The following is a 26,778-nucleotide window of genomic DNA, read 5'->3' as shown; positions in this document are numbered from 1 at the left end:
GTGAAAGAGTGTGAGGAGACAAAATTCTGGGCTGATGTGGATAAAAGTTGATGGCAAGGGATGGGTGATTATTAGTGCTTATGCACATGGCCATGAGGAAAAAGATCATGAGAGGTAAGTCATCATCCCTGAAAGATTTTAGGGAGTCAAGTGTAGTTGCCCTAGACATATCTAAGGCTTTTGACAGGGTGTGCCATCGAGGTCTCATCTCAGAGCTCCCCTCTTTTGGCATTCCTCCCTCACTTTGTTCCTTCATATCTAATTTCCCCTCTGGCCAATCTGTCTGTGGTTGTTAATGGATCAGCCTCCCCCTTTTCTCCATCAACAGTGGTGTCTCGCAAGGTTGTTTCCTGTCCCCTTACACTTTTTCCTCCTTTTTTTCAACGATTTCCTCTCCTCCATAAATAAACCAGTGCACTCATATGATGACACCTCAACACTGCATTCATCCACATCCTTCAGTTCTGCTCCTTTTTCTCTCACTCATTCTGTATCTCATCTTGACACAGCCTCCTCAGTAAACATAGACTTGGACAGGATATCTCGCTGGGGTAGACAAAAACTTGTTAAGTTTAATGCCTCCAAGACCCAGTTTTTACCTATCTCTTATCAAAAATTATTCACAACTCTCATCTCCTTTAATGGTTCTGCAATTCCACCTTTTGACTCGGTGAACATACTTGGCATTACTGTAACATCCACTCTTTTATGGAAACCCCACATTACAGGTATAGCTAGGTTTCCTTCTAAGAAACTGGGCATCCTCTTTAGATGTCGAAACTTCTCTTATGAACAGTTGCTCTGTTTATACAAGGGATTGATTCGTCCGTGTATGGAGTACTGCTCTCACATTTGTGCGTGGTTCTAGCTCTGCATCCTCACTTGACAGAGTTGAGTTGAAAGCAGTCCACCTTATAAACTGTCCCAGGCTAACTTCGAAACTTGATCCCCTTGCCCTATGCCGCAATGTTGGTTAACTTTCCCTCTTCTGTAGGTATTTTGTTTTTGCTCCCAAGAGCTGGTTGCTTGTGTGCCCACACCACTAGCTAGACCGTGCAATACTTGGCATGCTGCTGCATCTCATGATTATTGTGTGGCCATCAGCAACTCAGTGGTGGGCTATTCAGATACGTGCATCTTTCCCTGCATATCCAAGCTCTGGAACTTTATCTTCTCATGTCTTTCCCAAAAACTATGACCGAGCACAATTCAAAATACAGGTCTTTCACTTTCTCAAAAATTTGTAAATTCTTTCTCTTGGCTTCTCTTTTTCTGTTTTATAATTCTCTCTATATTTCAATTAAGGCCTGGCCTTTGTGTAGACTCTTGTCTGTGACTGAATCCGTCAATATAAAAAAAAAGTTATTTGGGAGCAGCTAAGTGTGTCAGCAGTTTTGATGTAAGAGAGTGGGTTCTCATGATGGATTATTTAAATGTTAAGGTGAGTAATGTGGCAGTTGAGGGTATAAGTAGGGGGCACAAGGTATTCAGTATTATGAATGGATGTATTGTTGAGTTGTATGATGAAAAAGGACTGGTGACTGGTAAGATCTGGTTTAAAAATAGTGACAAACACAAGTATAAGTATGTGAATTGGGAAGATAGTCAGTTGGCAATATTAAATTGCATATTATTTGATAGACATGTAAAAGAGAAACTTTTTGATGTACATGTGCTTAAAGGGGCAACTGATGAGACATATGATCACTAACTTGTGGAAGTGAGGGTGAAGATTTGTAGGGTTTTTTGGAAAAAAAGAAACAATGTCAGGGAGAAGAGAGTGGTGAGAGGAAGTGACCTTGGAAAAGAGACTTGTATGAAGGAATATCAGGTGAGACAGTATATTATGGGAAAAGAGATTTGTGTGATGGAATATCAGAAGAGATTGAGTGTATTATGGCAAAAAGTGAGGTTGAATGAAGCTATGGGAGTGGATGAGGAATGGGAAATATATTGGAAAGCATTGCTGGCATGTGTAAGAGGTGCACGTGGCATGTGAAAGTTGGGAAGCAAGCAGTTTGAAAAGGTAGTGAATAGTGGGATGGAGAAATGAAATAAAGTTGTTAGTGAAAGAGAAAATAGAGGTACTTGGATGATACTTACAAGGAGTGCAAATGATTGGAGGATGTGCGAGAGAAAGTGGTAGGAGGTCAAGAGGAAGGTTCAGGGGTTGAAAAAGATGGCAAATGAGAGTTGGTGTGAGCGAGTATCAGTAAACTTTAGGGAAAATAAGATGGTTTGGAAGGAGATAAGTTGTGTTAGAAAGAGAACAAATAGGAACATTGGTGAAGGGGGCAAAACAGGAAGTGGTAACTGGTAGTGATAAAGTGAGGAGGAGATGGAGGGAGTATTCTGAATGACTGTTGAATGTGTTTGATGATGGGATGGCAGATGTAGGGTGTTTGGTTCAGGGTGTTATGTGAAGTGAGAGAGTCATGGAGAGTAGTTTGGTGAAGAGAGAAGTGGTGAAAGCCTTGCGCAAGATGAAATGTGGCAAGATGTCTGGAGTGGATGGTATTGCAGTTGAATCTATTCAGATAGGGAGTGATTGTGTTGTTGATTGATTGGTAAGGATTTTCATTGTATGTATGGATTATGGTGAGGTGCCTGAGGATTAGCAAAATGCATGTATTGTGTTGTATAGAGGCAAGGGGGATAGAGGTGAATGTTCAAACTACATAGGTACAAGTTTGAGTGTACCTGGTATGTTGTATGGAACTTTATTAATTTAGACGGTGAAGGCATGTGCAGAACAACAGAACAGGGAGGAGCAGTGTGGTTTCAGAATTGACAGAGGATGTATAGATCAGGTGTTTGCTTTAAAGAATGTGTGAGAAATATTTAAAGAAACAGAGGGATTTGCATGTTGTATCTATGGATCTGGTCTAAGCACATGATAGGATTTGTTAGAGATTCCTTGTGGAAGGTCTTAAGGCCCATTTACATGGTGCAACTTAAGCTGTAGGTTGGTGAGGAATGAGGGTGAGGAAGGTGTAACTTATGCTGTAGGTTGATGAGGCATGAGGGTGAGGAAGCGTGTGTTACACCTTTTTGTCTGTTTACACGGCATGAGGAGGAGGAGCCTCACTGTGGCTCTTTGGGCTCTTGCAGTAGGCTGTGCTGTGAATAAGAAGTGTGCAAAGAGGTAGATTAGTGTGGTTTAAACAGTTGTTGCTGCAGCAAAAAACAAAGGGAAGCTACAAACTTATATGCAGGGAGCTTGCAGTGGAAAATAAAGTGGACTTTTCGAACTATGTGAGACTACTTTTAACTGTTTTTCACAGTCTTCTGAACAAGATAACTCCTTCGATTGAGCACCAGAGTACAGTGATGCGAGAGAGTATATCCCCAAGAGCCTGACAAGAGGCAATGCGTCTTTTTCTCATATCTGGCTGTTCCTATTAAAGACTACAATGCTTCCCTTGCATATCCAAATTGAGTCTGAGTTTCATAGTTCCAAAGATGTGACAGGCTAATTATGATGTCCTGAAGAATGATAATATGAAGGTAAGATCACATTTTTAATTAGGAAGGTATATAGGTGGTGATATAACTCATATTTGATTGCTCTATATTATAAATCACTGAATGTACATGCTAGTTCCCTCTCCCAATATACCAGTCAATAAAAATCTAATTTTTCTCAACTGCAAATTCCTACTGGAAAAAAAAATCATACTATTTTGCATGAGATGAGGAAAGAAAGATATTTTGTAAGCCAGGGGCTTGTTTGAGTATTTATGGTAGATAATGTCATGTAATATATTTGAAAATTCTGTTTTCTGGGGTACATGATCAGAGTAGGGTATGTACTAATAGAAAATTATCATTTCTTATGTACTGGGTTAGACATCATAGAATAAGTCTGTATGCCTGTATGCCTGATCTCTTAAGCATTCCTTACTGGAAATGGATGAAGGCAAGCAAGTATATGTACATGTGTATATATGTATATGTCTGTGTATGTGTATGTTTATATATATGTATATGTGGGAAAGGATCACAATTTTGCACACGATCAAGATATTCCTATGAGTCTACGGGGAAAATGAAACACGATAAGTTCCATGTGCACTTTCGTGTAATGACCACATCATCAGGGGAGACACAAGAGAGAAATAAAAGTCAGTTGATATAGATCGAAGAGACGAAGCTAGGACACCATTTGGTTGAGTTGGGTGAGAAACTGCAGAAGCTAGTGACTGAGTTTGGTAAAGTGTGTGAAAGAAGAAACCTGAGAGTAAATGTTAATAAGAGCAGGTACAGTAGGGTTGAGGGACAAGTCAATTGAGAGGTAAGTCTGAATGGAGAAAAACTGGAGGAAGTGAAGTGTTTTAGATATCTGGGAGTGGATTTGGCAGTGGATGGAACCATGGAAGTGGAAGTGAGTTATAGGGTGGGGGAGGGGGCAAAAGTTCTGGGAACGTTGAAAAACGTGTGGAAGGCAAGAACATTATTTCGGAAAGCAAAAATGGGTACGTTTGAAGGAATAGTGGTTCCAACAATGTTATATGGTTGCGAGGCGTGGGCTATAGATAGAGTGTGCCGAGGAGGGTGGATGTGCTGGAAATGAGATGTTTGAGGACATTATGTGGTGTGAGGTGGTTTGATCGAGTAAGTAATGAAAGTGTAAGAGAGATGTGTTGCAATAAAAAGAGTGTGGTTGAGAGAGCAGAAGAGGGTGTTTTGAAATGGTTGGTCACATGGAGAGAATGAGTGAGGAAAGATTGACCAAGAGGATATATGTGTCAGAGGTGGAGGGGACGAGGAGAAGTGGGAGACCAAATTGGAGGTGGAAAGATGGAATGAAAAAGATTTTGAGTGATCAGGGCCTGAACATACAGGAGGGTGAAAGGCGTGCAAGGAATAGAATGAATTGGAACGATGTGGTATACCTGGGTCGATGTGCTGTTGATTGATTGAACCAGGGCATGTGAAGCATCTTGGGTAAATCATGGAAACTTTTGTGGGGTCTGGATGTGGAAAGGGAGCTGTGGTTTCAGTGCATTATACATGACAGCTAGAGACTGAGTGTGAACGAATGTGGCCTTTGTTGTCTTTTCCTAGCGCTACTTCGCGCACATTCGGGGGGGGGTTGTCATTTCATGTGTGGTGGGGTGGTGACGGGAATGAATAAAGGCAGCCTTGCAAGTATGAATTATGTACATGTGTATATATGTATATGTCTGTGTATGTATATATATGTATACATTGGAATGTATAGGTATGTATATGTGTGTGTGTGGATGTATATGTATATACATGTGTATGTGGGTGGGTTGGGCCATTCTTTCGTCTGTTTCCTTGTGTTACCTCGCTAACGTGGGAGACAGCGACAAAGTATAATAGAAAAAATGAATAATGTTCTAGTTTTGGCCTTGTTTAGGATTTGAAAAATTTTGCTAAATATTTCCTTTATCCATATACTTGAAGGCTGTTCTGATATTTGTCAGCTGCTCCCTAACTATTCCCTTGAAATGGGATATTGGCGACAGGTTAGGGATGATGTCGACTCCCAAGACCTTCCAGAAAATGCCTTGAAGCTTATTTCCTGCTTGATGATATTCATGTTAAAGCTGTCTTCTGCTCTGTCCCATCATCATTTCTTTACATTTGCTTTGGATGAATAGTATCAGCCATGTTTTAGACCAACTTTTAAGTCCGTGCAGGGAGGGCTGAGACAGAAGTTGTGTTTGCCCCTCCCTCGACCTTTCTGGCTCTGTTAGAACTTCCTCTTTTTCTACTCATTATGCCAACATTTGTAGTCTCTCTGGTAACCTTCCTTTTGTTGAAGACCATCTGTCTGGTACCTTCTCTATTATCTTACTTCTTTCTGAGGCACAGATATCTGATGATGTTCTCACAAGCCCCTTTTACATATCCAACTATAATCTCCACTCATGATTCTGGTTCAAAGGTGGTTTTCATGCTTATTCCAACATCAGCACACCTGTTGAAAGTCTCAAGAGCCTCGAGTCTCTAAACTTTGATGTTATATGGCTCAAGGTTTGGCTCCCAACTGCCACACTTTTCCTCTGTTTTGCCTATTGCTTTCACCCACAAGCTGAGGTCCTCTACTTTAGGGATTTCAATGTTCACCATAGGGAATGGTTGAATTCTTCCCATACGGAATGTGAAGGAATTAAAGCCCTCACAGTCTCCATTCTCAATGATTTAGAGGATATTATCTCTCACCCTACCCATATTCCTGATCACTGTGACCACACTTCTTATTTTTTTTTTTTTTTTCTTTGTCGCTGTCTCCCGCGTTTGCGAGGTAGCGCAAGGAAACAGACGAAAGAAATGGCCCAACCCACCCCCATACACATGCCTTGATTCAATCCACTGACAGCACGTCAACCCCGGTATACCACATCGCTCCAATTCACTCTATTCTTTGCCCTCCTTTCACCCTCCTGCATGTTCAGGCCCTGATCACACAAAATCTTTTTCACTCCATCTTTCCACCTCCAATTTGGTCTCCCTCTTCTCCTCGTTCCCTCCACCTCCGACACATATATCCTCTTGGTCAATCTTTCCTCACTCATTCTCTCCATGTGACCAAACCATTTCAAAACACCCTCTTCTGCTCTCTCAACCATGCTCTTTTTATTTCCACGCATCTCTCTTACCCTTACGTTACTTACTCGATCAAACCACCTCACACCACACATTGTCCTCAAACATCTCATTTCCAGCACATCCATCCTCCTGCGCACAACTCTATCCATAGCCCACGCCTCGCAACCATACAACATTGTTGGAACCACTATTCCTTCAAACATAGCCATTTTTGCTTTCCGAGATAATGTTCTCAACTTCCACACATTCTTCAAGGCTCCCAGGATTTTCGCCCCCTCTCCCACCCTATGATCCACTTCCGCTTCCATGGTTCCATCCGCTGCCAGATCCACTCCCAGATATCTAAAACACTTTACTTCCTCCAGTTTTTCTCACACCTTGATAAATGTATCTATTTTAATGATACCTTCCCTTCCAGCAGCCCCTTCTAAGCATAAATATTGGTGACTCAACAAAGCTGACTGGAACTTATGTTACCTCTTTTCAGATTTTCCTTTGGTAAATTACTGTCTCTTATGTGGTGATGCTTCTGTCTCCACCAAATACATAGCAGAGGTTATTCTTGTGGGGATGTAAGCATTTATCCCCTCTTTTCTCCAATCCATGGTTCAAATGTTCCTATTCTGAAGTCATTCAGGCAAGGGATCAGGCATACTGGGCTTGGAAATACTCTCCTCCCTCTGACTTGTATTGAGCTTTTATCATTGCCTGTAATCATTGCAAGATTGTTAACTGTGAGGTCAAAGCATTTCTTTATTCAAAGGACGTGTGATAGCTTCGTCATTCACTTATAGGTCTTTATCTAAGAGCATCTCTAACAGCTTCTCTCGCTCTACGTTTCCTTGACTTTTCTGTTCTAACTCCATCCTGGATGACTTATATTCCTTATCCCTCTGATGCTCCTTTTACTAATCCGATTCCCCAAGCTGCAATCTCTTTTTAGACTGTCCGAAAAGCATTTTCCTCTCTGGACACAAGCAAGGCTTATGTTCCTGATGGCATCCATCCCCATGTACTGAAAGAGTGTGCCTCTGAACTTGCACCTGGGCTTGTTCATCTGTTCTTTTCTTTTTAAAAATCAGAACATTTCCTTCTTTTTGGAAGCATGCATTGATACATCCTATCCCTGAGAAGGGTGACCATTGTGACCCCTTTAATTATCGTCTTATTGCTCTGACACGTACCATTTTTGAAGTCTTTGAACCACTTCTCAACTCCCATATCCTTTGACGCCTTGAACCTCACAGTCTTCTCCCTGATCACCAGGATGGCTTCCATAAGGTAAGGTCCACAAGTGATATTCAAATCTTACTAATATCTGGTCATCGTCCATGAAAGGTTTTGGGGAGTCTTGTGTAGTTGCCCTTGATATATCCATAGCTTTTGACTTGGTGTAGCATCTTGGTCTAATCTCTAAGCTCACCTTTTTTTGGCTTTGCTTCCTCACCTTGCTTCTTCATATTTAGCATTCTTTCTGGCTGATCTATCTCTGTGGTTATTGATGGATCATCCTCTTCCCCTTTCTTTGTCAACAGTGGTGTACCTCAAGTTCTGTCATGTCCCCTTCACATTTTCTTTTTTTTTTCAATGGTTTTCTCTCTTCCACAAATAACCAAATGAACTCATACGCTGATGACTCAGCACTGCGTTCATCGATGCCCTTCAATTCTGCTGCATCTTCTGTCATTTGATCTGCATCTCCTCTGGACACAGCTTCCTCAGTAACTCAGACTGGACAGGATATCTCAGTAGGAGGAGGATAAATGAAATTTTAGTTTATTGCCTCCAAGACCCAGTTTCTACCCATCTCTCCATCAAAAATTCCTCACAACACTTGTCTCTATTGACAGTTCTGTAATTACACCTTTTGACTCGATGAACATATTTGGTATTACTGTAACATCCACTATTTCTTGGAAACCCCACAACATGGAAACAGTCAAGTCTGCCTGTAAGAAAATTGAAGTCCTGAAGTTTCTTTTATCTTCTGAACAGTTGTTCCATTCATACATGCTTTCACATGTGGGTTGGTTTTAGCTTTGCATCCTTACATGACAGAGTCAAGTTGAAAGCAGTTAAACTTATGAACTCCCCTAGGCTAGCTTCAGAACTTGACCCTCTTGCCCAGTGCTGTAATATTGGTTCACTTTCCCTCTTCTAAAGGTATTACTTTGGTTTTTGTCCCAAGAGCTGGGTGCTTGTGTGCTCCCACCACTAGCTAGACCACACAATACTTGGCAAACTGCTGTGTCATGATTACTGTATGGCTGTTGGCAACTCAAGTATGGACCATCTTTATAACTATTTCCTTCTCTGTGCCTTGAAGCTCTGGAAATCTATATCCTCTCATGTCTTTCCCAGAAACCATGACTTGGCACACTTTAAAAGACAGGTTTTTTCCCTTCCTCCAAAATTCACATGTATACTTTCCCTTGTCTTTTCTTTTTCTTTCATAATCCTCTCTATATTTTGATTAATGTCTGGCCTTAGGTAAAATACTGTAGTCAGTACGGTGCACAAATAATCCACTTAGGTAAGATACTGTAGTCAATACACAAATGAGGAATCTGCTTACTGAATAATCGTCCTTTAGTCAGCATGTTATTTCTCAGTCATATTAACATATCCTACTTGAAAAATAATTTAATGAAATGCCATCCTGTAAATTATAGGTTTTAAATCACAGCTTCAAAATTGTTTTAGGTCTTTATTTCTAATAAGGGTAAATTTTGTTGCAGATAGTCTTCATCAAAAATTTGAGAAGCTAACAGAACCACATTTATTTCAAAACTGTTCAGAAGGCCTGGGATTCTGTGGTTTCACTTTAAATCATATTGTAGGCTACCAGAAGTACTTTGTATCAGAAGCAAAAAATTTTCCCCAGCACCCCAACCGTATTTATTACTTGGCTGAAAAGCTGAAGGTAAGTCAGTGTAACAGTAACATTTGTTGTTAAGGACCAGGAATATTTGCCACGGAAGAAAGGGAAATCTTTAGACTTTGTTTATGTGAAACCATGCCACAAAACAACAGGAAATCCCACATCTTTGAGGGGCACATTTATGACAGATTGGTCAGCCCTCTCAGGGATGTCATCCATGTTGATAAATATTTTTAGGAAGAGAATGATGGAAAGGTTTGCAAAGGATATGGCACACATTTTAGAGTTGATATATTTATGATGGAAAGTACACCTTCAGGCATCATTGTCATATTTGAATTGCTGTGTTTCATTTCTCAGATTTCTTAGTTTTTCCATACTTTTCCCGTTTCATTTTCTATATACGTACACTTTCCCCATCTCTTTGATATCCATCTGATGTATCTTACCATTGGAAGTCTACTGGGATTTCCTCTGTTGCAAGGCAGGCAAAGCAAAAGTCTTAAGTAGTGTTACGTCCACCATTATATGTGCATGGCCATCAATCTTTAATTAGTGCATACATAATGATCCATCTTAAAAGATGTAGATTGTTGGATGATCCAAGTAGTGAGGAAAAACATTATCATATTTATCTGTTGGTAAGGAAAGTGAAGAAAAGTGACAGAAGATATAAGTTATTCAATGGTTTTAGAAGGATTATATTTGGAGAAGAGAGGACAGCTTGGGATATTAGCACATGCATCATGTCTGCCCTTGTGCTTGGCCTTTGTTCACATGGAAGAAATTTAATAATAACTTTGGTTAATTTTCTCTTTATGTAATTTTTGAGTGGTGGAGGACTTTAGCATCAGATGATAGTTACAGAGCTAGTATATTAACAAAGAAAATCACTTTAATTATTATCCTGACATATGCCAGCCACTTTCCTTTCTCAAACTCATTTCTTGTGTGAGTAGTATAGTAATTCTAAATGTTTCAGGTTATACATCACTGATGCTGCACCTGTTTATGAATTAGAAGTAGAGTAGCCTATCACAAAAAAAGAAAGAAACAAAACCCCCAGTATCCTTCTCACATGTGCCTGCCACTTGCCCTTTTCACATTCATTTTCAATGTGTATAGTGTAATATAGCTGTGTACAGTGTGATATAGCTGTGACTGTATTTGAAATGAAAGTAGAATGTGAAAGCAGGTTTTTAGGGAAAGAAGAAACAATACTTTCATTTTCTTCTCGTTACTGCCATATCCTCCCCTCACTCACCAGTGGATCAGGACAACACAAATTTATTTTTAACTCTTTCTGAGTATTTTCCCACGCTACCACGTGACAATCTGTCGTTTCATAAAGGAAAATTTAAAAAATTTTCTTTTTGCTCGTTCATACTGCTGCCGCTTCTTCCATGTAAACATGAAGATGCCTTAACAGCATCAGAGGGTAAAAAAAATAACATGAATATATGGTTACATTTTAAGGTGTTCTGTTTTTTGTGTATAGTTTTTTAAGTTTATATAGCCCTACAACAATCCCAGTTTCTAGGTTGCCATGGATTAAACCTTTCCCCTTATTTTGTTTCTATATGTGTTGTGCTGACCTTATATTTTGGGTTTTTATTTCATTCATTTCATTTTGGGGAGAGTAAAAAGATGTTTTGGAAGGAGGTAAATAAAGTGCGTAAGACAAGGGAACAAATGGGAACTTCAGTGAAGGGGGTTAATGGGGAGGTGATAACAAGTAGTGGTGATGTGAAGAGATGGAGTGAGTATTTTGAAGGTTTGTTGAATGTGTTTGATGATAGAGTGGCAGATATAGGGTGTTTTGGTCGAGGTGGTGTGCAAAGTGAGAGGGTTAGGGAAAAGGATTTGGTAAACAGAGAAGAGGTAGTAAAAGCTTTGCGGAAGATGAAAGCCGGCAAGGCAGCGGGTTTGGATGGTATTGCAGTGGAATTTATTCAAAAAGGGGGTGACTGTATTGTTGACTGGTTGGTAAGGTTATTGAATGTATGTATGACTCATGGTGAGGTGCCTGAGGATTGGCGGAATGCTTGCATAGTGCCATTGTACAAAGGCAAAGGGGACAAAGGTGAGTGCTCAAATTACAGAGGTATAAGTTTGTTGAGTATTCCTGGTAAATTATATGGGAGGGTATTGATTGAGAGGGTGAAGGCATGTACAGAGCATCAGATTGGGGAAGAGCAGTGTGGTTTCAGAAGTGGTAGAGGATTTGTGGATTAGGTGTTTGCTTTGAAGAATGTATGTGAGAAATATTTAGAAAAGCAAATGGATTTGTATGTAGCATTTATGGATCTGGAGAAGGCATATGATAGAGTTGATAGAGATGCTCTGTGGAAGGTATTAAGAATATATGGTGTGGGAGGTAAGTTGTTAGAAGCAGTGAAAAGTTTTTTATCGAGGATGTAAGGCATGTGTACGTGTAGGAAGAGAGGAAAGTGATTGGTTCTCAGTGAATGTAGGTTTGCGGCAGGGGTGTGTGATGTCTCCATGGTTGTTTAATTTGTATATGGATGGGGTTATTAGGGAGGTGAATGCAAGAGTTTTGGAAAGAGGGGCAAGTATGCAGTCTGTTGTGGATGAGAGAGCTTGGGAAGTCAGTCAGTTGTTGTTCGCTGATGATGCAGCGCTGGTGGCTGATTCATGTGAGAAACTGCAGAAGCTGGTGACTGAGTTTGGTAAAGTGTGTGAAAGAAGAAAGTTAAGAGTAAATGTGAATAAGAGCAAGGTTATTAGGTACAGTAGGGTTGAGGGTCAAGTCAATTGGGAGGTAAGTTTGAATGGAGAAAAACTGGAGGAAGTAAAGTGTTTTAGATATCTGGGAGTGGATTTGGCAGCGGATGGAACCATGGAAGCGGAAGTGAATCATAGGGTGGGGGAGGGGGCGAAAATTCTGGGAGCGTTGAAGAATGTGTGGAAGTCGAGAATATTATCTCGGAAAGCAAAAATGGGTATGTTTGAAGGAATAGTGGTTCCAACAATGTTGTATGGTTGCGAGGCGTGGGCTATGGATAGAGTTGTGCGCAGGAGGGTGAATGTGCTGGAAATGAGATGTGTGGTGATAAAAAGAGTGTGGTTGAGAGAGCAGAAGAGGGTGTTCTGAAATGGTTTGGTCACATGGAGAGAATGAGTGAGGAAAGATTGACAAAGAGGATATACGTGTCAGAGGTGGAGGGAACGAGGAGAAGTGGGAGACCAAATTGGAGGTGGAAAGATGGAGTGAAAAAGATTTTGAGTGATCGGGGCCTGAACATGCAGGAGGGTGAAAGACGTGCAAGGAATAGAATGAATTGGAATGATAAGGTATACTGGGGTCAACGTGCTGTCAATGGATTGAACCAGGGCATGTGAAGCGTCTGGGGTAAACCATGGAAAGTTGTGTGGGGCCTGGATGTGGAAAGGGAGCTGTGGCTTCGGTGCATTATTACATGACAGCTGGAGACTGAGTATGAATGAATGTGGCCTTTGTTGTCTTTTCCTAGCGCTACCTCGCACACTTGAGGGGGGAGGGGGTTGTTATTTCATGTGTGGCGAGGTGGCGATGGGAATGAATAAAGGCAGACAGTATGAATTATGTACACGTGCATATATGTATATGTCTGTGTGTGTATATATATGTATACATTGAGATGTATAGGTATGTATATTTGCGTGTGTGGACGTGTATGTATATACATGTGTATGTGGGTGGGTTGGGCCATTCTTTCGTCTGTTTCCTTGTGCCACCTCGCTAACGCGGGAGACAGCAACATAGCAAAATAAATGAATAAATAATTTTTCATTTATCCATTCTATTGGATGATATTGTTAGTTGAAGCTTTTCCAACAGCATTGGGCTTCTGAGCTTTGGAAAGACACCTATAACTTGAGTTAATGTATGCTGTTGGCATGCACACTGATATTAAGGTGAAGGAAGATGTGCGAGTGAAGCACTGTCTTCCAACATTTCAACTTGGAACATTTTGCATTTGAAATACTCGTGAAGTAGGGTACATAAATGACTGCCTGCTTCATATTTGTGACAGATTTGAAAAAAAGAAAATGTGTACCTTTATTTTTCAATCTGTAGAATCATCAGTTCTGAAATTTTGATTATAGAATTTCTCTGGATATTTTAAGGTATTTTTGTGCTTTTTTCATACATATTTGCAGTTTCCCATGTCAGGGAGGTCATACCAGGAACAGGTGTAGAAAAGGCCTCATTAACTCCCATCTCTGCTTTAGTGATCATGAGTAATGCACAGAAACCAAGGCCCCTTTCCACAATCTAGCCCCAAAGACCTTTTTTCTAGGCTGCTACATATGACCTGTCTCAGTCCATAAACAGCACTTCAACCCCTATACCACATCACTCCAGTTCTCTCTATCCCATGCATGCCTTTCACCTTTCTGCATGTTCAGGCCCCAAGACTCTCCCATACTCTTCACATTACTGTACCTCTCTCTTACCCTTTTATTACTTACTTGTTCAAACCAGCTCACAACACATTCACCCTCCTCCACACACTTTCATCTATAGGCCATGCATCACATCCTTACAACATTGTTGGAATTACTGTACCTTCAAACACACCCATTTTTTACCCTCTCAGATAATGACTTTTTTTTTTTCCATGCAAACCTCAATGCTTCCAGAACCTGTGCCCCCTCACTTATACATATTATGTTTATTTTAATGATGCCTTAGGGAAAATGCTACTCAGTTCACATTCCAACTTATCGAAATATTTTTGTATCACACCCACTGTTGGTCCAAGCTTCCCCATTATTAACTGCCTTCAAAGCAAATGTAGTCATTTCATAGAAAGCCAAAATATATAAATTTTTATGAGTGGTTTTAAGTTTTTAAAAGTGCTGAAAAAGGCCTAAGTTGGTTTGATATGAGAAACTGTTGGCTATAGCCTGTGTATTTGAAGAAACCTAGTGAGGAGGAAGGTTTCATTTCTTTTCATAGGAGGGAATGCTGAAAATCCTATGGTTATGAAGGATATTGTAAATCCTGTATTACCGATGGTTTGGCAACAGGTGTTGAATCAGATTATTCGTGGGTGATGTAGAAAACCCTAGTGCCCCTCCCAGTAACCCTCATTCCATTCCACCACCATCAAAATCTAAAGCCCATGTGATCACATTTTTCATTAATTTTCCTTTACATTTTTTTCTGCATTATTAGTGATAGGGCTACAGTTGGTGAATCAGATAACTCAGGAAGTGACATAGACAAGCCTTTACCTCTTTCTTTGCCTCCCAGTAACTCTCCTTCCCATCCCACTCCGGTAAAACCTCGAGCCCATATCACCGCCTTACCTAGTGCCTTCTGTAAGTTTTAATTAATCCTTATGCTGCTGTGTGCTTCATATGATGAATCATTGAGGACTGCTTTGTGCCCATATGAGATTTAATGGTACCCACCCTCATTTGAATTCCTAGTTGACATATGATTTGATATCTTATATGCAGATGTCACTAACAACCAGTCAGCACCATTGGAAAAAGTATCACACATCACAGTCCCCATAAATCATCAGACAGGGTGCACCTGTCATTTTGGTGGGATGCCAGATTTTCTTGCCAATTACTGTAGTCATTTTCAGAATAAAAGGAAAAGTTTTTCGTGTATGGTGTTCATGTTGATGAAAGCAAGGTTGTCTGTTTATATATTCAATTAAATCATGATCTGTATGTAAATGAGATTTAGATACATGAATTGTGCATATATGTAAAAATGTGTAAATGATATATATAGGATATGTTAAGTTTTTCCTGGAAAAGTATCATAAAGTTTTAACTTACCCAAGAAACGTGGGTGAATAAGTTTTAACTTACCCAAGAAATGTGGGTGAATGATTTGATGGAGGTGGTGTGGAGCTTAGCTGGTGACTACAGTGATTTAGGAAAGAGGGTGACAATGCTCTTGATGAGGCAGGACTGTTGACATCACTGATAGGAGATGGGGGAGGGAGGATGTGAACATAAGGTTTGTCAGATGTGACTATCTATGTATAATTACCTGTTTGTATAGTAGGGAGGGGGGAGTTTTACATTCATGGGGCCCTATCTCTCAAACATTCTATCCCATCACACAACCTCAAATTTATATATCATGTCAGCATTATCTCAGTCGTTCTATTCCATTTATCCACCACTCTTATACTTTAAAAGTATTTCTTTATATCCTTTTAAACAAGTTTCTTCTGATTTCATATTTTATATTTTGGTTGTTTTATACCTACATCTCTTGAAGAACTGGTAAATATCCACATCATTGATCTGTTTTAAAAACTTAAGGGTTGCAAATAGGTCACCCTTCATTCTTTTCTCTTACAGGGTGGGGAAATTTAAAGCCACTGGCCTTTCCTTATAACTTAGTTCCCTTTGTACTTATTTAGGTGTAGTGACCAAACTTGAGAATCATATTCTATCTTTGGATTATATAGTTTATTAAATTTTTCCTTATCTATGTACTTGAAAGCTATTCTGATGTTTTCCAACAGGCAGTTTGTCTCCATAACTATTCTCCTAAAAAGGAATTCTAGTGAGAAGTTAGGGATGATGTCAACTCCCAAGACCTTCTCATTCACAGAATCCTGAAGTATATTTCCTGCTTGATGATAACCATATTGAGGCCATCTTTCACTTTACATTTGCGTGGTAGAGTTTCATGAACCATTTTTCAGACCAACTTTGGAGTCTCTTTATGTTTCCTTTTAAGTTGATGCAATCCTCCTGACTTTTCATTTTCATCATGACTTTTTCATCATCTGCAGATACATTCTGGTATGTCTATGTTGTTTTGAAGCTGTAGATGTTCAAGTTCATTTGTAGATTTATATTCCAGCTTTGTATAATCAGTGGATTTTGATATCTTGCAGTGCATCTCATTATCAGTATCATTAATATGTGTAAGAAAGAGAACTGATCCCAAGACAGATCTTTGTGGCACCCCAGTCGTCATGTGTAACCATGCTGGGGCTTGACCATTAATTACAAGTGTGTGTTTCATGCCAGTCAATCAATTTTCTATCCACCAAAGTACAGTGCTGTCAATCCCATTTGCCTTAATTATTGCTGGTAGCCTTTGATGTGGAACCTTGTCTAATGCTTTTGAAAATCTAGATTAATAAGATCAACTGCTTTACTTTTGTCATACATATTGATTATATAAAAAAAAATCCAGCTGATTTGTCAACCATGAGCTATACTGTTGAAAAATATGCTAAGAATCATTTATTAAGTGGTGGTTCTTGAAATGGTTTACTGTTTTATCTTGAACGATGGTATCCATAAGTATTCCATCTACAGATGTTAAGCTAATTGAACAGTAATATTTGGGCAGTGTCTTGTTACCTTTCCTGAATATCGATGTTACATTGGCAAACTTTCATTCATCTGGCACATTTCTCCTAGCAAGTTAGTTATTGTAAAGGGCATGTGAAGCATCCGGGGTAAACCATGGAAAGGTCAGTGGGGCTTGGTTGTGGATAGAGAGCTGTGGTTTCATTGCATTACGCATGACAGCTAGAGAATGGATGTGAGCGGATGTGGCCTTTCTTTGTCTGCTCCTGGCGCTACCTTGCTTATGTTGGAAAAGATAATCAAGTATATTTTTTCCTACTTGATTGCCATTTCCTTGTTGAACTTAGATTCACTTTACCTATGACAAACACATCTTCACCCTCAACAGACACATTACCACAAAGCATCAGCTCAGAGGTCATTTTCATTTTACCACTGGCCTTTGATCTTACTTGTCAAAGACCACCTTCATTACCTCCCTATCTTTGCCACTCCCTTTTCTTCACTACACTCTCATTTTCGGTACTGCCTTGACATGAATGGCCTTTGACCTGACACTTTTGGGTTATGTCAGAACCATCATATTTATGTGCTTGGCTATAAGCCTTGGACCTAAGCCTTGCTTTTGTCAGTGAAGATGTGTTTTACCTAACTCACAAAGGTCAGATCAGATACATTTTTCCTAAACCAGGGTTAGGTTGCTTATTTTTGGAGAACATTTATTGTTAACTCTTTGAAATTGGTAATTATATATATATTAACTTGTGTAATGATTTGGGTTGAGGAAATGCTTTGGATAACTTTGAGTATCTTTGGGAATGACCATTTATGTAAATAAGATGGAACAAATTGAACCAAGGGAAATAGAAGAGAAGACATTTAGGGGAGCTTTTCTTACATGTGCAGATGGGATGTGGGTGTGAGAAAGGTTAATGAGTAATGAGATGAGGAAATTTTTTAGCTTCTGATAAAGAAAATGGAGATGTATTTACAGTATATGCAGGGAAGGGGTGTGATTGATTGAGAGTATAAGAGAAAGCAGCAGAGGTTATGTGAAGGGAATGAGAGCTGAAAGAGAGGGAAAATGAGAAATGGGATGAGAAGTACTGATAAACTTAAGAGAGAATAAGGAAGTGTTTTGGAAGGAGGTGAATAGTGTGAGGAGAAGAGAACAGCTGGGAACAACTGTTAGGGGAGCAGAAGGAGAATTGGTCACAGGCAAACAAGAGGTGAAGGTGAGATGGAGTATCTTGATGGACTGTTGATTGTGTCACATGTTGCATGTTTGGAATGATGTGGCATGCAGAGTGAGAGTCATGGTAAATGGTATCGTGAAAACATGTAATAAGAGCCTTGCATAAGATGAAGTGTAGCTAAGAAAAAGGGGTGACAATTGTTTTTTTTAAGTTAGTCTGGCTATTCAGCATTTGTGGGGCCCAAGGTGAGTCCTAGAGGACTAGCAGAATGCATGTATAGTGCTCTTATATAAAGGCATGAGGGACAAACATGAATGCCTTAATTACGGAAGTGTAGGTTGAGTATATCTGGTAAGTTTTATGGGAGAGTAATGATTGAGAGGGCAGTAGCATGCACAAAACATCTGACTGGGGAGGAGTAGTGTGGATTCAGGAGAGTTAGAGGATGTGCAGATCAGGTATTTGCTTTGAAGAATTACTGAGAGAAATATTTGGTGAAAAAGAGTGAATTGCATTTGGCATTTGTGGTTCTGGTGAAAGCATATAATAAGCTTGACAGAAAGGCTTGAATGGAAGGTGCTGTGATTATATTGGGTACATGGAATGTTACTGCAGTGAGGAGATTTTACCGGGAGAGTGAGGCATATGTGTGAATAGTGAGAGAGGAGAGTGAGTGGTTCCTGGTGAAGGTGAGTATGATGTTGCCATGGATGTATAATGTGTAAAGATGGTGTGGTGAAGGTGAATACAAAGGTCTCAGTCCATTGGGCAGGTCTATGGTATACTGAGACATAGTGGTTTAGGGTTTGGGGGTACAGGAGATGAATAAGTTACTGTTTACAGGTAACTAGGATCTGGAAAGTCTCCTGGGAGAAACTTCAGAATCTGATGACAGAATTTGGAAGTATGAGAGAGAAGAATTTTGGGAGCTGACAATAATGAGGTGCAGCAGAGGGATGAGATGGAAGGGATTAAGTGTGAATTTGAATGGGGAGGACCTGGAGGAAATGGACTAGTTAAGGTACTTAGGAGTATATGTGGCAGCAGATGGAACCATGGGTTTGAAGTGAGTCAGGTGGGAGATTGGGTTAGTTCCTTTGTGGATTAAGGAGTTGTGGAAGGAGAAGTTAGTGTCCGTTAGGGCAAAGATGAGTATATTTGAAGGTATAGTGACCCTGACAGTATTGTATGGATTTGTCCTGAAAATGAAATGCCCAAAGATGATATGCATTGGAAGGCAGGTTGATCATGAATAGAGTGTTAGTGTAAGAGATGGTATGGTTGAAAGTGTAGTCTTCCTGAGAGAGGTGATCAGTGTGTGCTGATATGGTTTGGACACAGAAAAGGGATGACCAAGGGGCTCTTTGTATCTGAAGTGGATGGAGGAAGGGGAAGCTCAATGAGGAGATGGAAGGATAAAGCAAAGGAGTCTTTGAGGTGTCTGGACCTGAACATTCAAGAGGGTAAGAGGCATGGATGGGATATAATGAATTGGATCGATGTGGTATGGGGAGGAAGCGTACCATCAAAAAACTTAACTAGGATATGTGAAGCAGTCATAGTAAACCATGAAACAGTTTTTAGAGCTTGGCTGAAAGATGGTAGGCTCTGGTTTCAGTACATTATTCACAATATGTAGAGAATGGATGTGTGCAAATGAGATTGTTGTCCATTTGTTCCTAATACTACATTACTAAAGCAGGAGAAGCGATTGTGTAAAAAAAAAAAAAAAAATAGGTAAGTGATCACGTAGATTTTTTTTTAATGTTAAGAGATTTGTTTGTGTCATGTGATATGGAATAATTAGGAGGTATAACTAGGATGTTAAAATAGAATATAGGTAAGTGAACATGTAAACAATTTTTTAATATTAAGAGATTTTTTTATGTCTTGTTATAGAATACTTAAGTAGTATGACTAGGTTGTTTGAATAGGATTCATATACTGTAATGCCATGCATGTATAGAATTGCAAAATGACTTTCATTGTTCTAATGGCTGAATCACAACTTAGGGTTAGTAAATGTGATTTGTAAAAATGCTTTCTTTCAGGTTCCTGTTGCACATCTTACAGAGAAGATTATTGGACCTAGGCAGATTCTTTCCATGGACATGAAGCGGTTGGAGCATATGATTGATGTATTTCATGGTATGGAAATATGTTTTTGTGATATGTGAACCCCTAGTAAGGAATGAAGATAGAGAGGTTTCTTTAATATATTTGGTAATTGGGCAAAACAGTTGTTAGTCTTATCCATCTGTCTATGTACTTATTATCTTGAAGTTTATTTGCATTTCCTTGGATTATATCAAATGCTCACATCCTGATGGCTCATTTCAGCAAGTCATTAGGTTATTTTTCCTGACAGTAAATGCATTACCTGCAAAGAGAAAGTAAAGAAGCACAAATTTTGTCATCCTTTGTTCACATTACCATACTGGACATAAGCATGTTTTCCAAGGAAATGAGAGGACATATGCTCTTGAACCACTCCACATAGATACGATTTAAGTGTAAGATAACTGGAACAAAAACTAAACATGCAAAGTCTTCTTTACTACTTCAGCAGTTTCTGATACTATTTCAAGAGAGACGTCTTTCACCTATCCATATCTATACAGTAATTTACCCAAGAAAAGTCAGAAAAGAATTTTTATAAGTTATTTCAATCAGCTTTGTTTAGAAGGCCTTGGTAGAGGGGGAGAAGCCATTAGAATAGGTACATTTTTGAGAGTGTGGTCAAATGAACCAATTGGGAGCAAGATTGTGTCGCTATAGTGCAAAGGATTAGAGTTGAAAAGAGATTGAGAATATTAGGAGAGTGGTCACAACAGCAAGGAATATGGGTGGGTAGGGTGATAATTTACTCTAGATCATTGAGAATAGTTAATATATATAAGTGCTTCATATCTCTCTCTCTCTCTCTCTCTCTCTCTCTCTCTCTCTCTCTCTCTCTCTCTCTCTCCATATAGGAAGAGTTCAACCAATCTCTATGTAGAATATTGAAACCCCTTAGGTAGAATTTGTAGGTTTAGGGGTGAGAGGATGTCACAGCCTCATGGGAGGAGTTCACATAGTCAAAGAAAGTTATCAAATTTGTAGAATTACAAGAGCAGTAGACATAGCAAAGGAAAACAGTTGTAGCTGGGTGACAGACATTGAGCCAGATAACATCAAAGTTTGGGGACTCAAGGTCCTCAGTGCATGCCACAGGTTAATGTTGGAATAAGCACAGACACTGCCTTTGAGCAGGAATCTTTTGTAGAAGTTCTAGTTGGGTATGAAGAAGAGGTTAGTGAGAAGATCATTAAACAGTTGAATTAGAGAGAGACTTAAGATATTGGAGAGATACTTGACTGATGCTGTTCAACAAGAGAGAGGTTACTAGAAAGATCATGAATGTTGGTATAGTGAATAGGAAAAGAGGCAGGTCTATAAGAGAGGAAAAGGTCACGAGTGGGCTGGTATTTCTACTGTTTGAGCCCTCCCTCTAATTGGCAGCAGAGTCAGGCGAGAACTTTTAGATTCTTAGCACCCCATGACGCCTGGAACTAGGGGTCATAAGTTCGTTGGATTCTATCATGATTACATTTGAAAATGATTGTGCAGACAAGAGATGGCAAGAGAACTTATTTGAAGAAAATAAGTGAGATTTAAGTAGGTATATGGTGCTTGTAAGGAGAAAATTGTAGGATTATCTTGGTACAGTACTCCTCCTTTGATGAGACAGAAAGTAAGACACACTTGTTGCAAACCTCGAGTACCTTGATTTTCCAGACATTGGTGTGATCTGCCTCAGGGTTTGTCTCCCAACCATCACACTTTTCTTTTGTTCCACCCATTGCTCTCTTAATTCCACATGTTTAATATCTTTCTTCAGCTGTCTAAACTCCTGCTATGAGACTGTGGCATCCTCTCACCCGCAAGCTGAGAACCTCCACTTGGAGATTTTAATATTCACCATAGGGAATAACTGAATTCCCCCCATATGGATGTTGGAAGGACTGAAGCCATCACATTCTCCATTCTCAGTGATCGAGAGGGGCAAGTTATCTCCCTCCCCAACGATATTCCTGACTGCTGTGAACACTTCCCTAATATTCTGGATGTGTTGTTCATCGCTAATCCGCTGTGCTGTAACCACACAATCTCATTCCCAGTTGGTTATTCTTACCACATTCTTGTAAATGTATCTATTTTAATGGCACCTTCCCCTCCAGTAGGCCCTTCTAAACGTAGATATTGGCACCTCAAGATATAGCTTAAGAAAATATTTTTCTTATGTGACTTTCCTTGGGTAAATTAGTGTCTGTTATGTGGTGATGCTTATGTCTCTGCCAAATGCATAGTAAAGGAATGGAAATATTTATCCCCTTTTCCTTTAAGAAAACTTCTTCCAGTCCATGGTTCAAGTGTTCCAATTCTGAGGTCGTTCAGGCAAGGTATCAGGCATATCAGTCTTGGAAAACTCTCATTCCTCAGACTCCCATTCAGCATTTATCACTGCCAGTATGTTCTCCATGAGGTAAAGCATTCCTTTATTCAAATGAAGTGTGATAATCTGTAATCTCCATTCACTGACAGGTCTTTTTAGGTTTTTAGCTGAGGGCATTGCTGACAATTTCTGTTGCTCCACCTTTCCTTCAATTTTCTATTCTGATGTTACTGTAGCTGTCTCTTACATAGACAAAGCAAGTCTCTTTGGTTCCTGTTTCTCCTTTAACTCTGTCTTGGATGACTCTAACATTCCTTCACCCCCTGATGCTCCCCATACTAATCTTATACCCCTTCCTGGTCTCTTTTTAAACTTTCCAAAAAGTTCTTTTCTCTCTGGACACAAACAAGGCTTATGGTCCTGTTGGCATCTATCCCTGTGTACTGAAAGAGTGTGCCTCAGAACTTACACCTGTGCTCCTTTGTATTTTCCATTTCTGTATAAAAGCAGGACTTTTCCTTCTTCTTGGAAGGATTTGTTGGTACATTCCGTGCTTGAGAAGGTAGACCATTCTAACCCCCTTTAACTATCATCCTTTTGCCTTGACATCTACCATTTCCAGTCTTTGAATCCCTCCTCAACTTCCATATCCTCACACATCTTGAATCTCACAGTCTCCTTTCTGATTACCAGTATGGCTTCGTTAAGGAAAGAATCATTGGTGATATGCTTTCATATCTTGCCAATGCCTGGTCTTCATCCCTGAAAGATTTTGGGGAATCATATGTATTGCCCCTGATATATCCAAAGCTTTTGACAGGGTATGGCAACGGGGTCTCATTTCTTAGCTCCCCGCTTTTAGTTTCCTTCCCTCACCTTGTTTCTTTTCTGGCCGATCTGTCTCCATGATTGTTGATGGCTCAGCATCTCCTCCAGTCCTCATCAACAGCAGTGTCTTGGAAGGTTCTGTTCCTTGTACATTTTTATCCTTTTTATCAACGATTTTATTTTTCCATAAATAACCAAATGCACTCATATGCTGGTGACTCAACACTGCACATCTCCACATCCTTTAATTCTGCTCCTTTTTCCTCTCACTCAATCTACATTTCATCTTGAACAACTTCTTCAATAAACTCAGGCTTGGATAGGATATCTCTTTGGGATAGACAAAATCTGGTTAAGTTTGATGCATGCAAGATGCAGTTTCTACTCATCTCTCCCCTGAAAATTCCTCACAACTTTCTTCTCTTCTTTGATTGTTCTGTAATTTCACCTCTTGACTTGATGAACATTCTTAGTATTACTATAACATCCACTCTTTCATGGAAACCCCTTTCCTCTCTCCTTTGACTGTTCTGTAATTCCACCTCTTGACTCAATGAACATACTTGGTACTACCATAACATCCTCTCTTTCTTGGAAACCTCACATTATGGAAATGGCAAAGTCTACCACTAAGAAACTGGGAGTCCTGTTTAGAAGTCAAAATTTCTTTTCTTCCAAATAGTTGCTTCTTTTATACAAAGGGTTGATCTTTTCTTGATGGAGTATTGCTTTCACATCTGGAGTGGTTCTAAATGTGTATCCTTACTTGACAGAGTTGAGTTGACAGCGATTTCACTTATAAACACACACACACACACCAGGCTAACTTCTAAACTTGACTCACTTGGTCTGCACCACAATGTTGGTTCAGTTTCCCTCTTCTGTGGGCATTACTTTGGTTTTTGCTTGTGAGAGCTGGCCATTTATGTCCCCACTACTAGTTAGATGACACAATACTTGACAAGTTGCTGCATCACATGATTACTGTGTGGCCATTAGTGGGCTGTTTTGATAACTGTTTCTTTCCCTACACTTGGAAGCTTTGGAACTCTCTACCCCTCTCATGTCTTTCCCAATAATTGTAACCTGGTGCATTTTAGGTGACAGATTGTTCAGTTCCCTCAAAATTCTTAAATACTTTTTCATCTCTATTCTTTTTCCCTTTCAATAACCTCTATATTTCAATTAAGGCCTTGACTGGATCCTCCGTTAAAAAATTTTTCTATCAATAACCTTTCCTAGCCCCAGTTCATACTTAATTTGCATACACAGACACATGGACTGATGTGTCTAAAGTAATGTTTTATTTATCTGTTAACATATGAGTTATAAGACTACTTTGGAGGTGTATTGAAGTTCAATGCTTTGCCTCCAGGACTAAAGATTCTCCTTTAGCTTTCCTTCCTTAAATTTGGGAAACTGCATTAGTTGATATATTAACTGATAGGCATGTAAAAGAGACTTTTGAATGTAAATGGAGAGAATGAGTGAGAAAAAGTTGACAAAGAGGATATGTGCGTCAGGAGTTTGGGAACAAGGAAAACGGTGAGACCAAATTGGAGTTGGAAGGATGGAATGAAAAATAATTTGAGCGATCAGGGCCTGAATGTGCAGGAGGGTGAAAGGCATGCATGGGATGGAGTGGATTAGAATGATGTGGCATGCTGGTGCCAATGGATTGAACTAGGGCATGTGAAACGTCCATGGTAAACCATGGAAAGGTCAATGGGGCTTGGTTGTGTGGAGGGACCTGTGCTTTTGGTGCATTATGCTTAACTGCTAGAGAATGGATATGCGAGGATTTAGTCTTTCTTTCTCTGTTCCTGGTGTTCTCACTTATATAGGAGACAGCAATCAAATATGAAAAAAAAAGATGTATTGATGGCAGGTAAAAGAATGCAGCTGTGATGATTATTATCATGTCACCTCAGTAACATGGTAGATCCATAGGAATTGCTTTCTTAATTGTCATCATCTGTCTTTATGTTCATCCTTCCATCTATTGTATATCCATCCTTCCATAATCAGGAGTCACATTTTAATCCTCAATTTAACCTTGTTTACATATTGTGAAATCTAAATCATATACTCTTGAAATTTTATACAGTTTATACAGCATCTGAAAAAATGAAAGGCATAAGACTCATACCCAGTTTAAATTTTATTGGAGTTATGCTACTTTTAAGAAGGGTTAACCAGTAACATAAACTACCTCATAACTTGAAGAATGTCCAATCTTTGGCCATAAAGCTTTCTACATTTGTTTTCCTTCATATTTTCTTCTTTCATACTTGTTGGCTGTTTTCGTCATTAGCATATTAGTGCCAGGAACATACAAAGAAAGGGCCTCATTTTCTCGCATCTATTCTCTAGCTGTCATGTGTAATACACCAAAACCACTACCCCATATTCACAACCAGGCCCCACATACCTCTCTGTGATGCTGCTTCATGTGTCCTGTTTTATTCCATTGACAGCATGTCATCCTCTGTATACCACATAATTCCAATTCAGTCTGTTCCATGTATGCTGTTCACCCAACTACATGCTCAGGTCCTAAGCACTCAAAATCCTATTCACTTCACTCCATCCTTCCATCTCCAATTTGGTGTCCCTTTTTTCCTTGTTTCCTCCAGTTTTAAACATAAATCCTTACTGTCACCCTTTCCTCTCTCAATCTCTCTATGTTCAAACCATTTCAGGACACCCTCTTCAGATCTCTCATTCATACTCTCTTTATTACCGCATCTGTCTCTGATTCCTATCATTACGTACTTGATCAACCCTCCTTACACCACACATTTACCTTAAACTTTTAATTTTCAGGCACATTCAACCTCTTCCATGCATTCTCATCTATTGTCCATGCCTTGCGTCTGTACAACATTGCTGGGACTACTATACCTTCATGAAGGTACCCAATTTTCCCCTTCTAGATAGTGACCATCTTTCCACACATTCCTCAGTGCTCCAGAACCTTTGACCCCTTACTCACCCTGTGATTCACCTCTACTTTCATGATTCCACTCACTGCTATGCCTATTCTTAGGTTTCTAAAACATCCTACTTCCTCCATGCTTTCTTCATTCAAATTTACATCCCATTTAAAGAAATAAATGGCATAAGAATCCGAACTAGTTTGGTTTTTGTGTCAGTTATAAAGAGTTTTAACCTGGAACATAACCTTGCTCATAACTTAAATTCCATATTTGGCCTTGGAGTGTTATACAGATGTTTTTGATATTCTTCAGACATTATTTCCATCAACTCTTATTTCACTCCCTGTATTTCCACCCACTCTTATGTAACTCGCACTGACAGTGTAGCTCTGCAGGCAATACAAGTGTTCCGTAGTAGAGCAAATAAAATGGTGGTGCTAACTGCTATTACTACATGATTTAGGAAATAGGTAGGGATATTTTTTCCACACTTGGTCAACTTTTCTCATCAAGGCAGTGCCATGAACAGATGAAGAAAGGCCACATTCACTCACGTCCATTCTTGAGCTGATATGTGCAATTCATCAGTACCACAGACCCCTATCCACC

General features: G+C 39.6%; 1 protein-coding gene across 2 annotated transcripts in view; it reads left to right on the top strand.

Moving 5' to 3' along the window:
* Nucleotides 1-26,778, top strand: part of LOC139749524 (transcription termination factor, mitochondrial-like) — a 58,258-nt gene that overhangs the window by 22,859 nt on the left and 8,621 nt on the right. For both annotated transcript variants that reach the window (XM_071663486.1, XM_071663485.1), the window contains exons 5-6: nucleotides 9,321-9,505; nucleotides 20,019-20,115. In XM_071663486.1, the coding sequence (XP_071519587.1) occupies nucleotides 9,321-9,505; nucleotides 20,019-20,115 (282 nt within the window). The remainder of the gene's footprint in view (nucleotides 1-9,320; nucleotides 9,506-20,018; nucleotides 20,116-26,778) is intronic.

Source organism: Panulirus ornatus, chromosome 7, assembly GCF_036320965.1.
Source record: "Panulirus ornatus isolate Po-2019 chromosome 7, ASM3632096v1, whole genome shotgun sequence".
NCBI lineage: Eukaryota > Metazoa > Arthropoda > Malacostraca > Decapoda > Palinuridae > Panulirus > Panulirus ornatus.
Note: the sequence above shows the minus strand (reverse complement) of the source record. Positions and strands in the feature narration are given on the sequence as shown.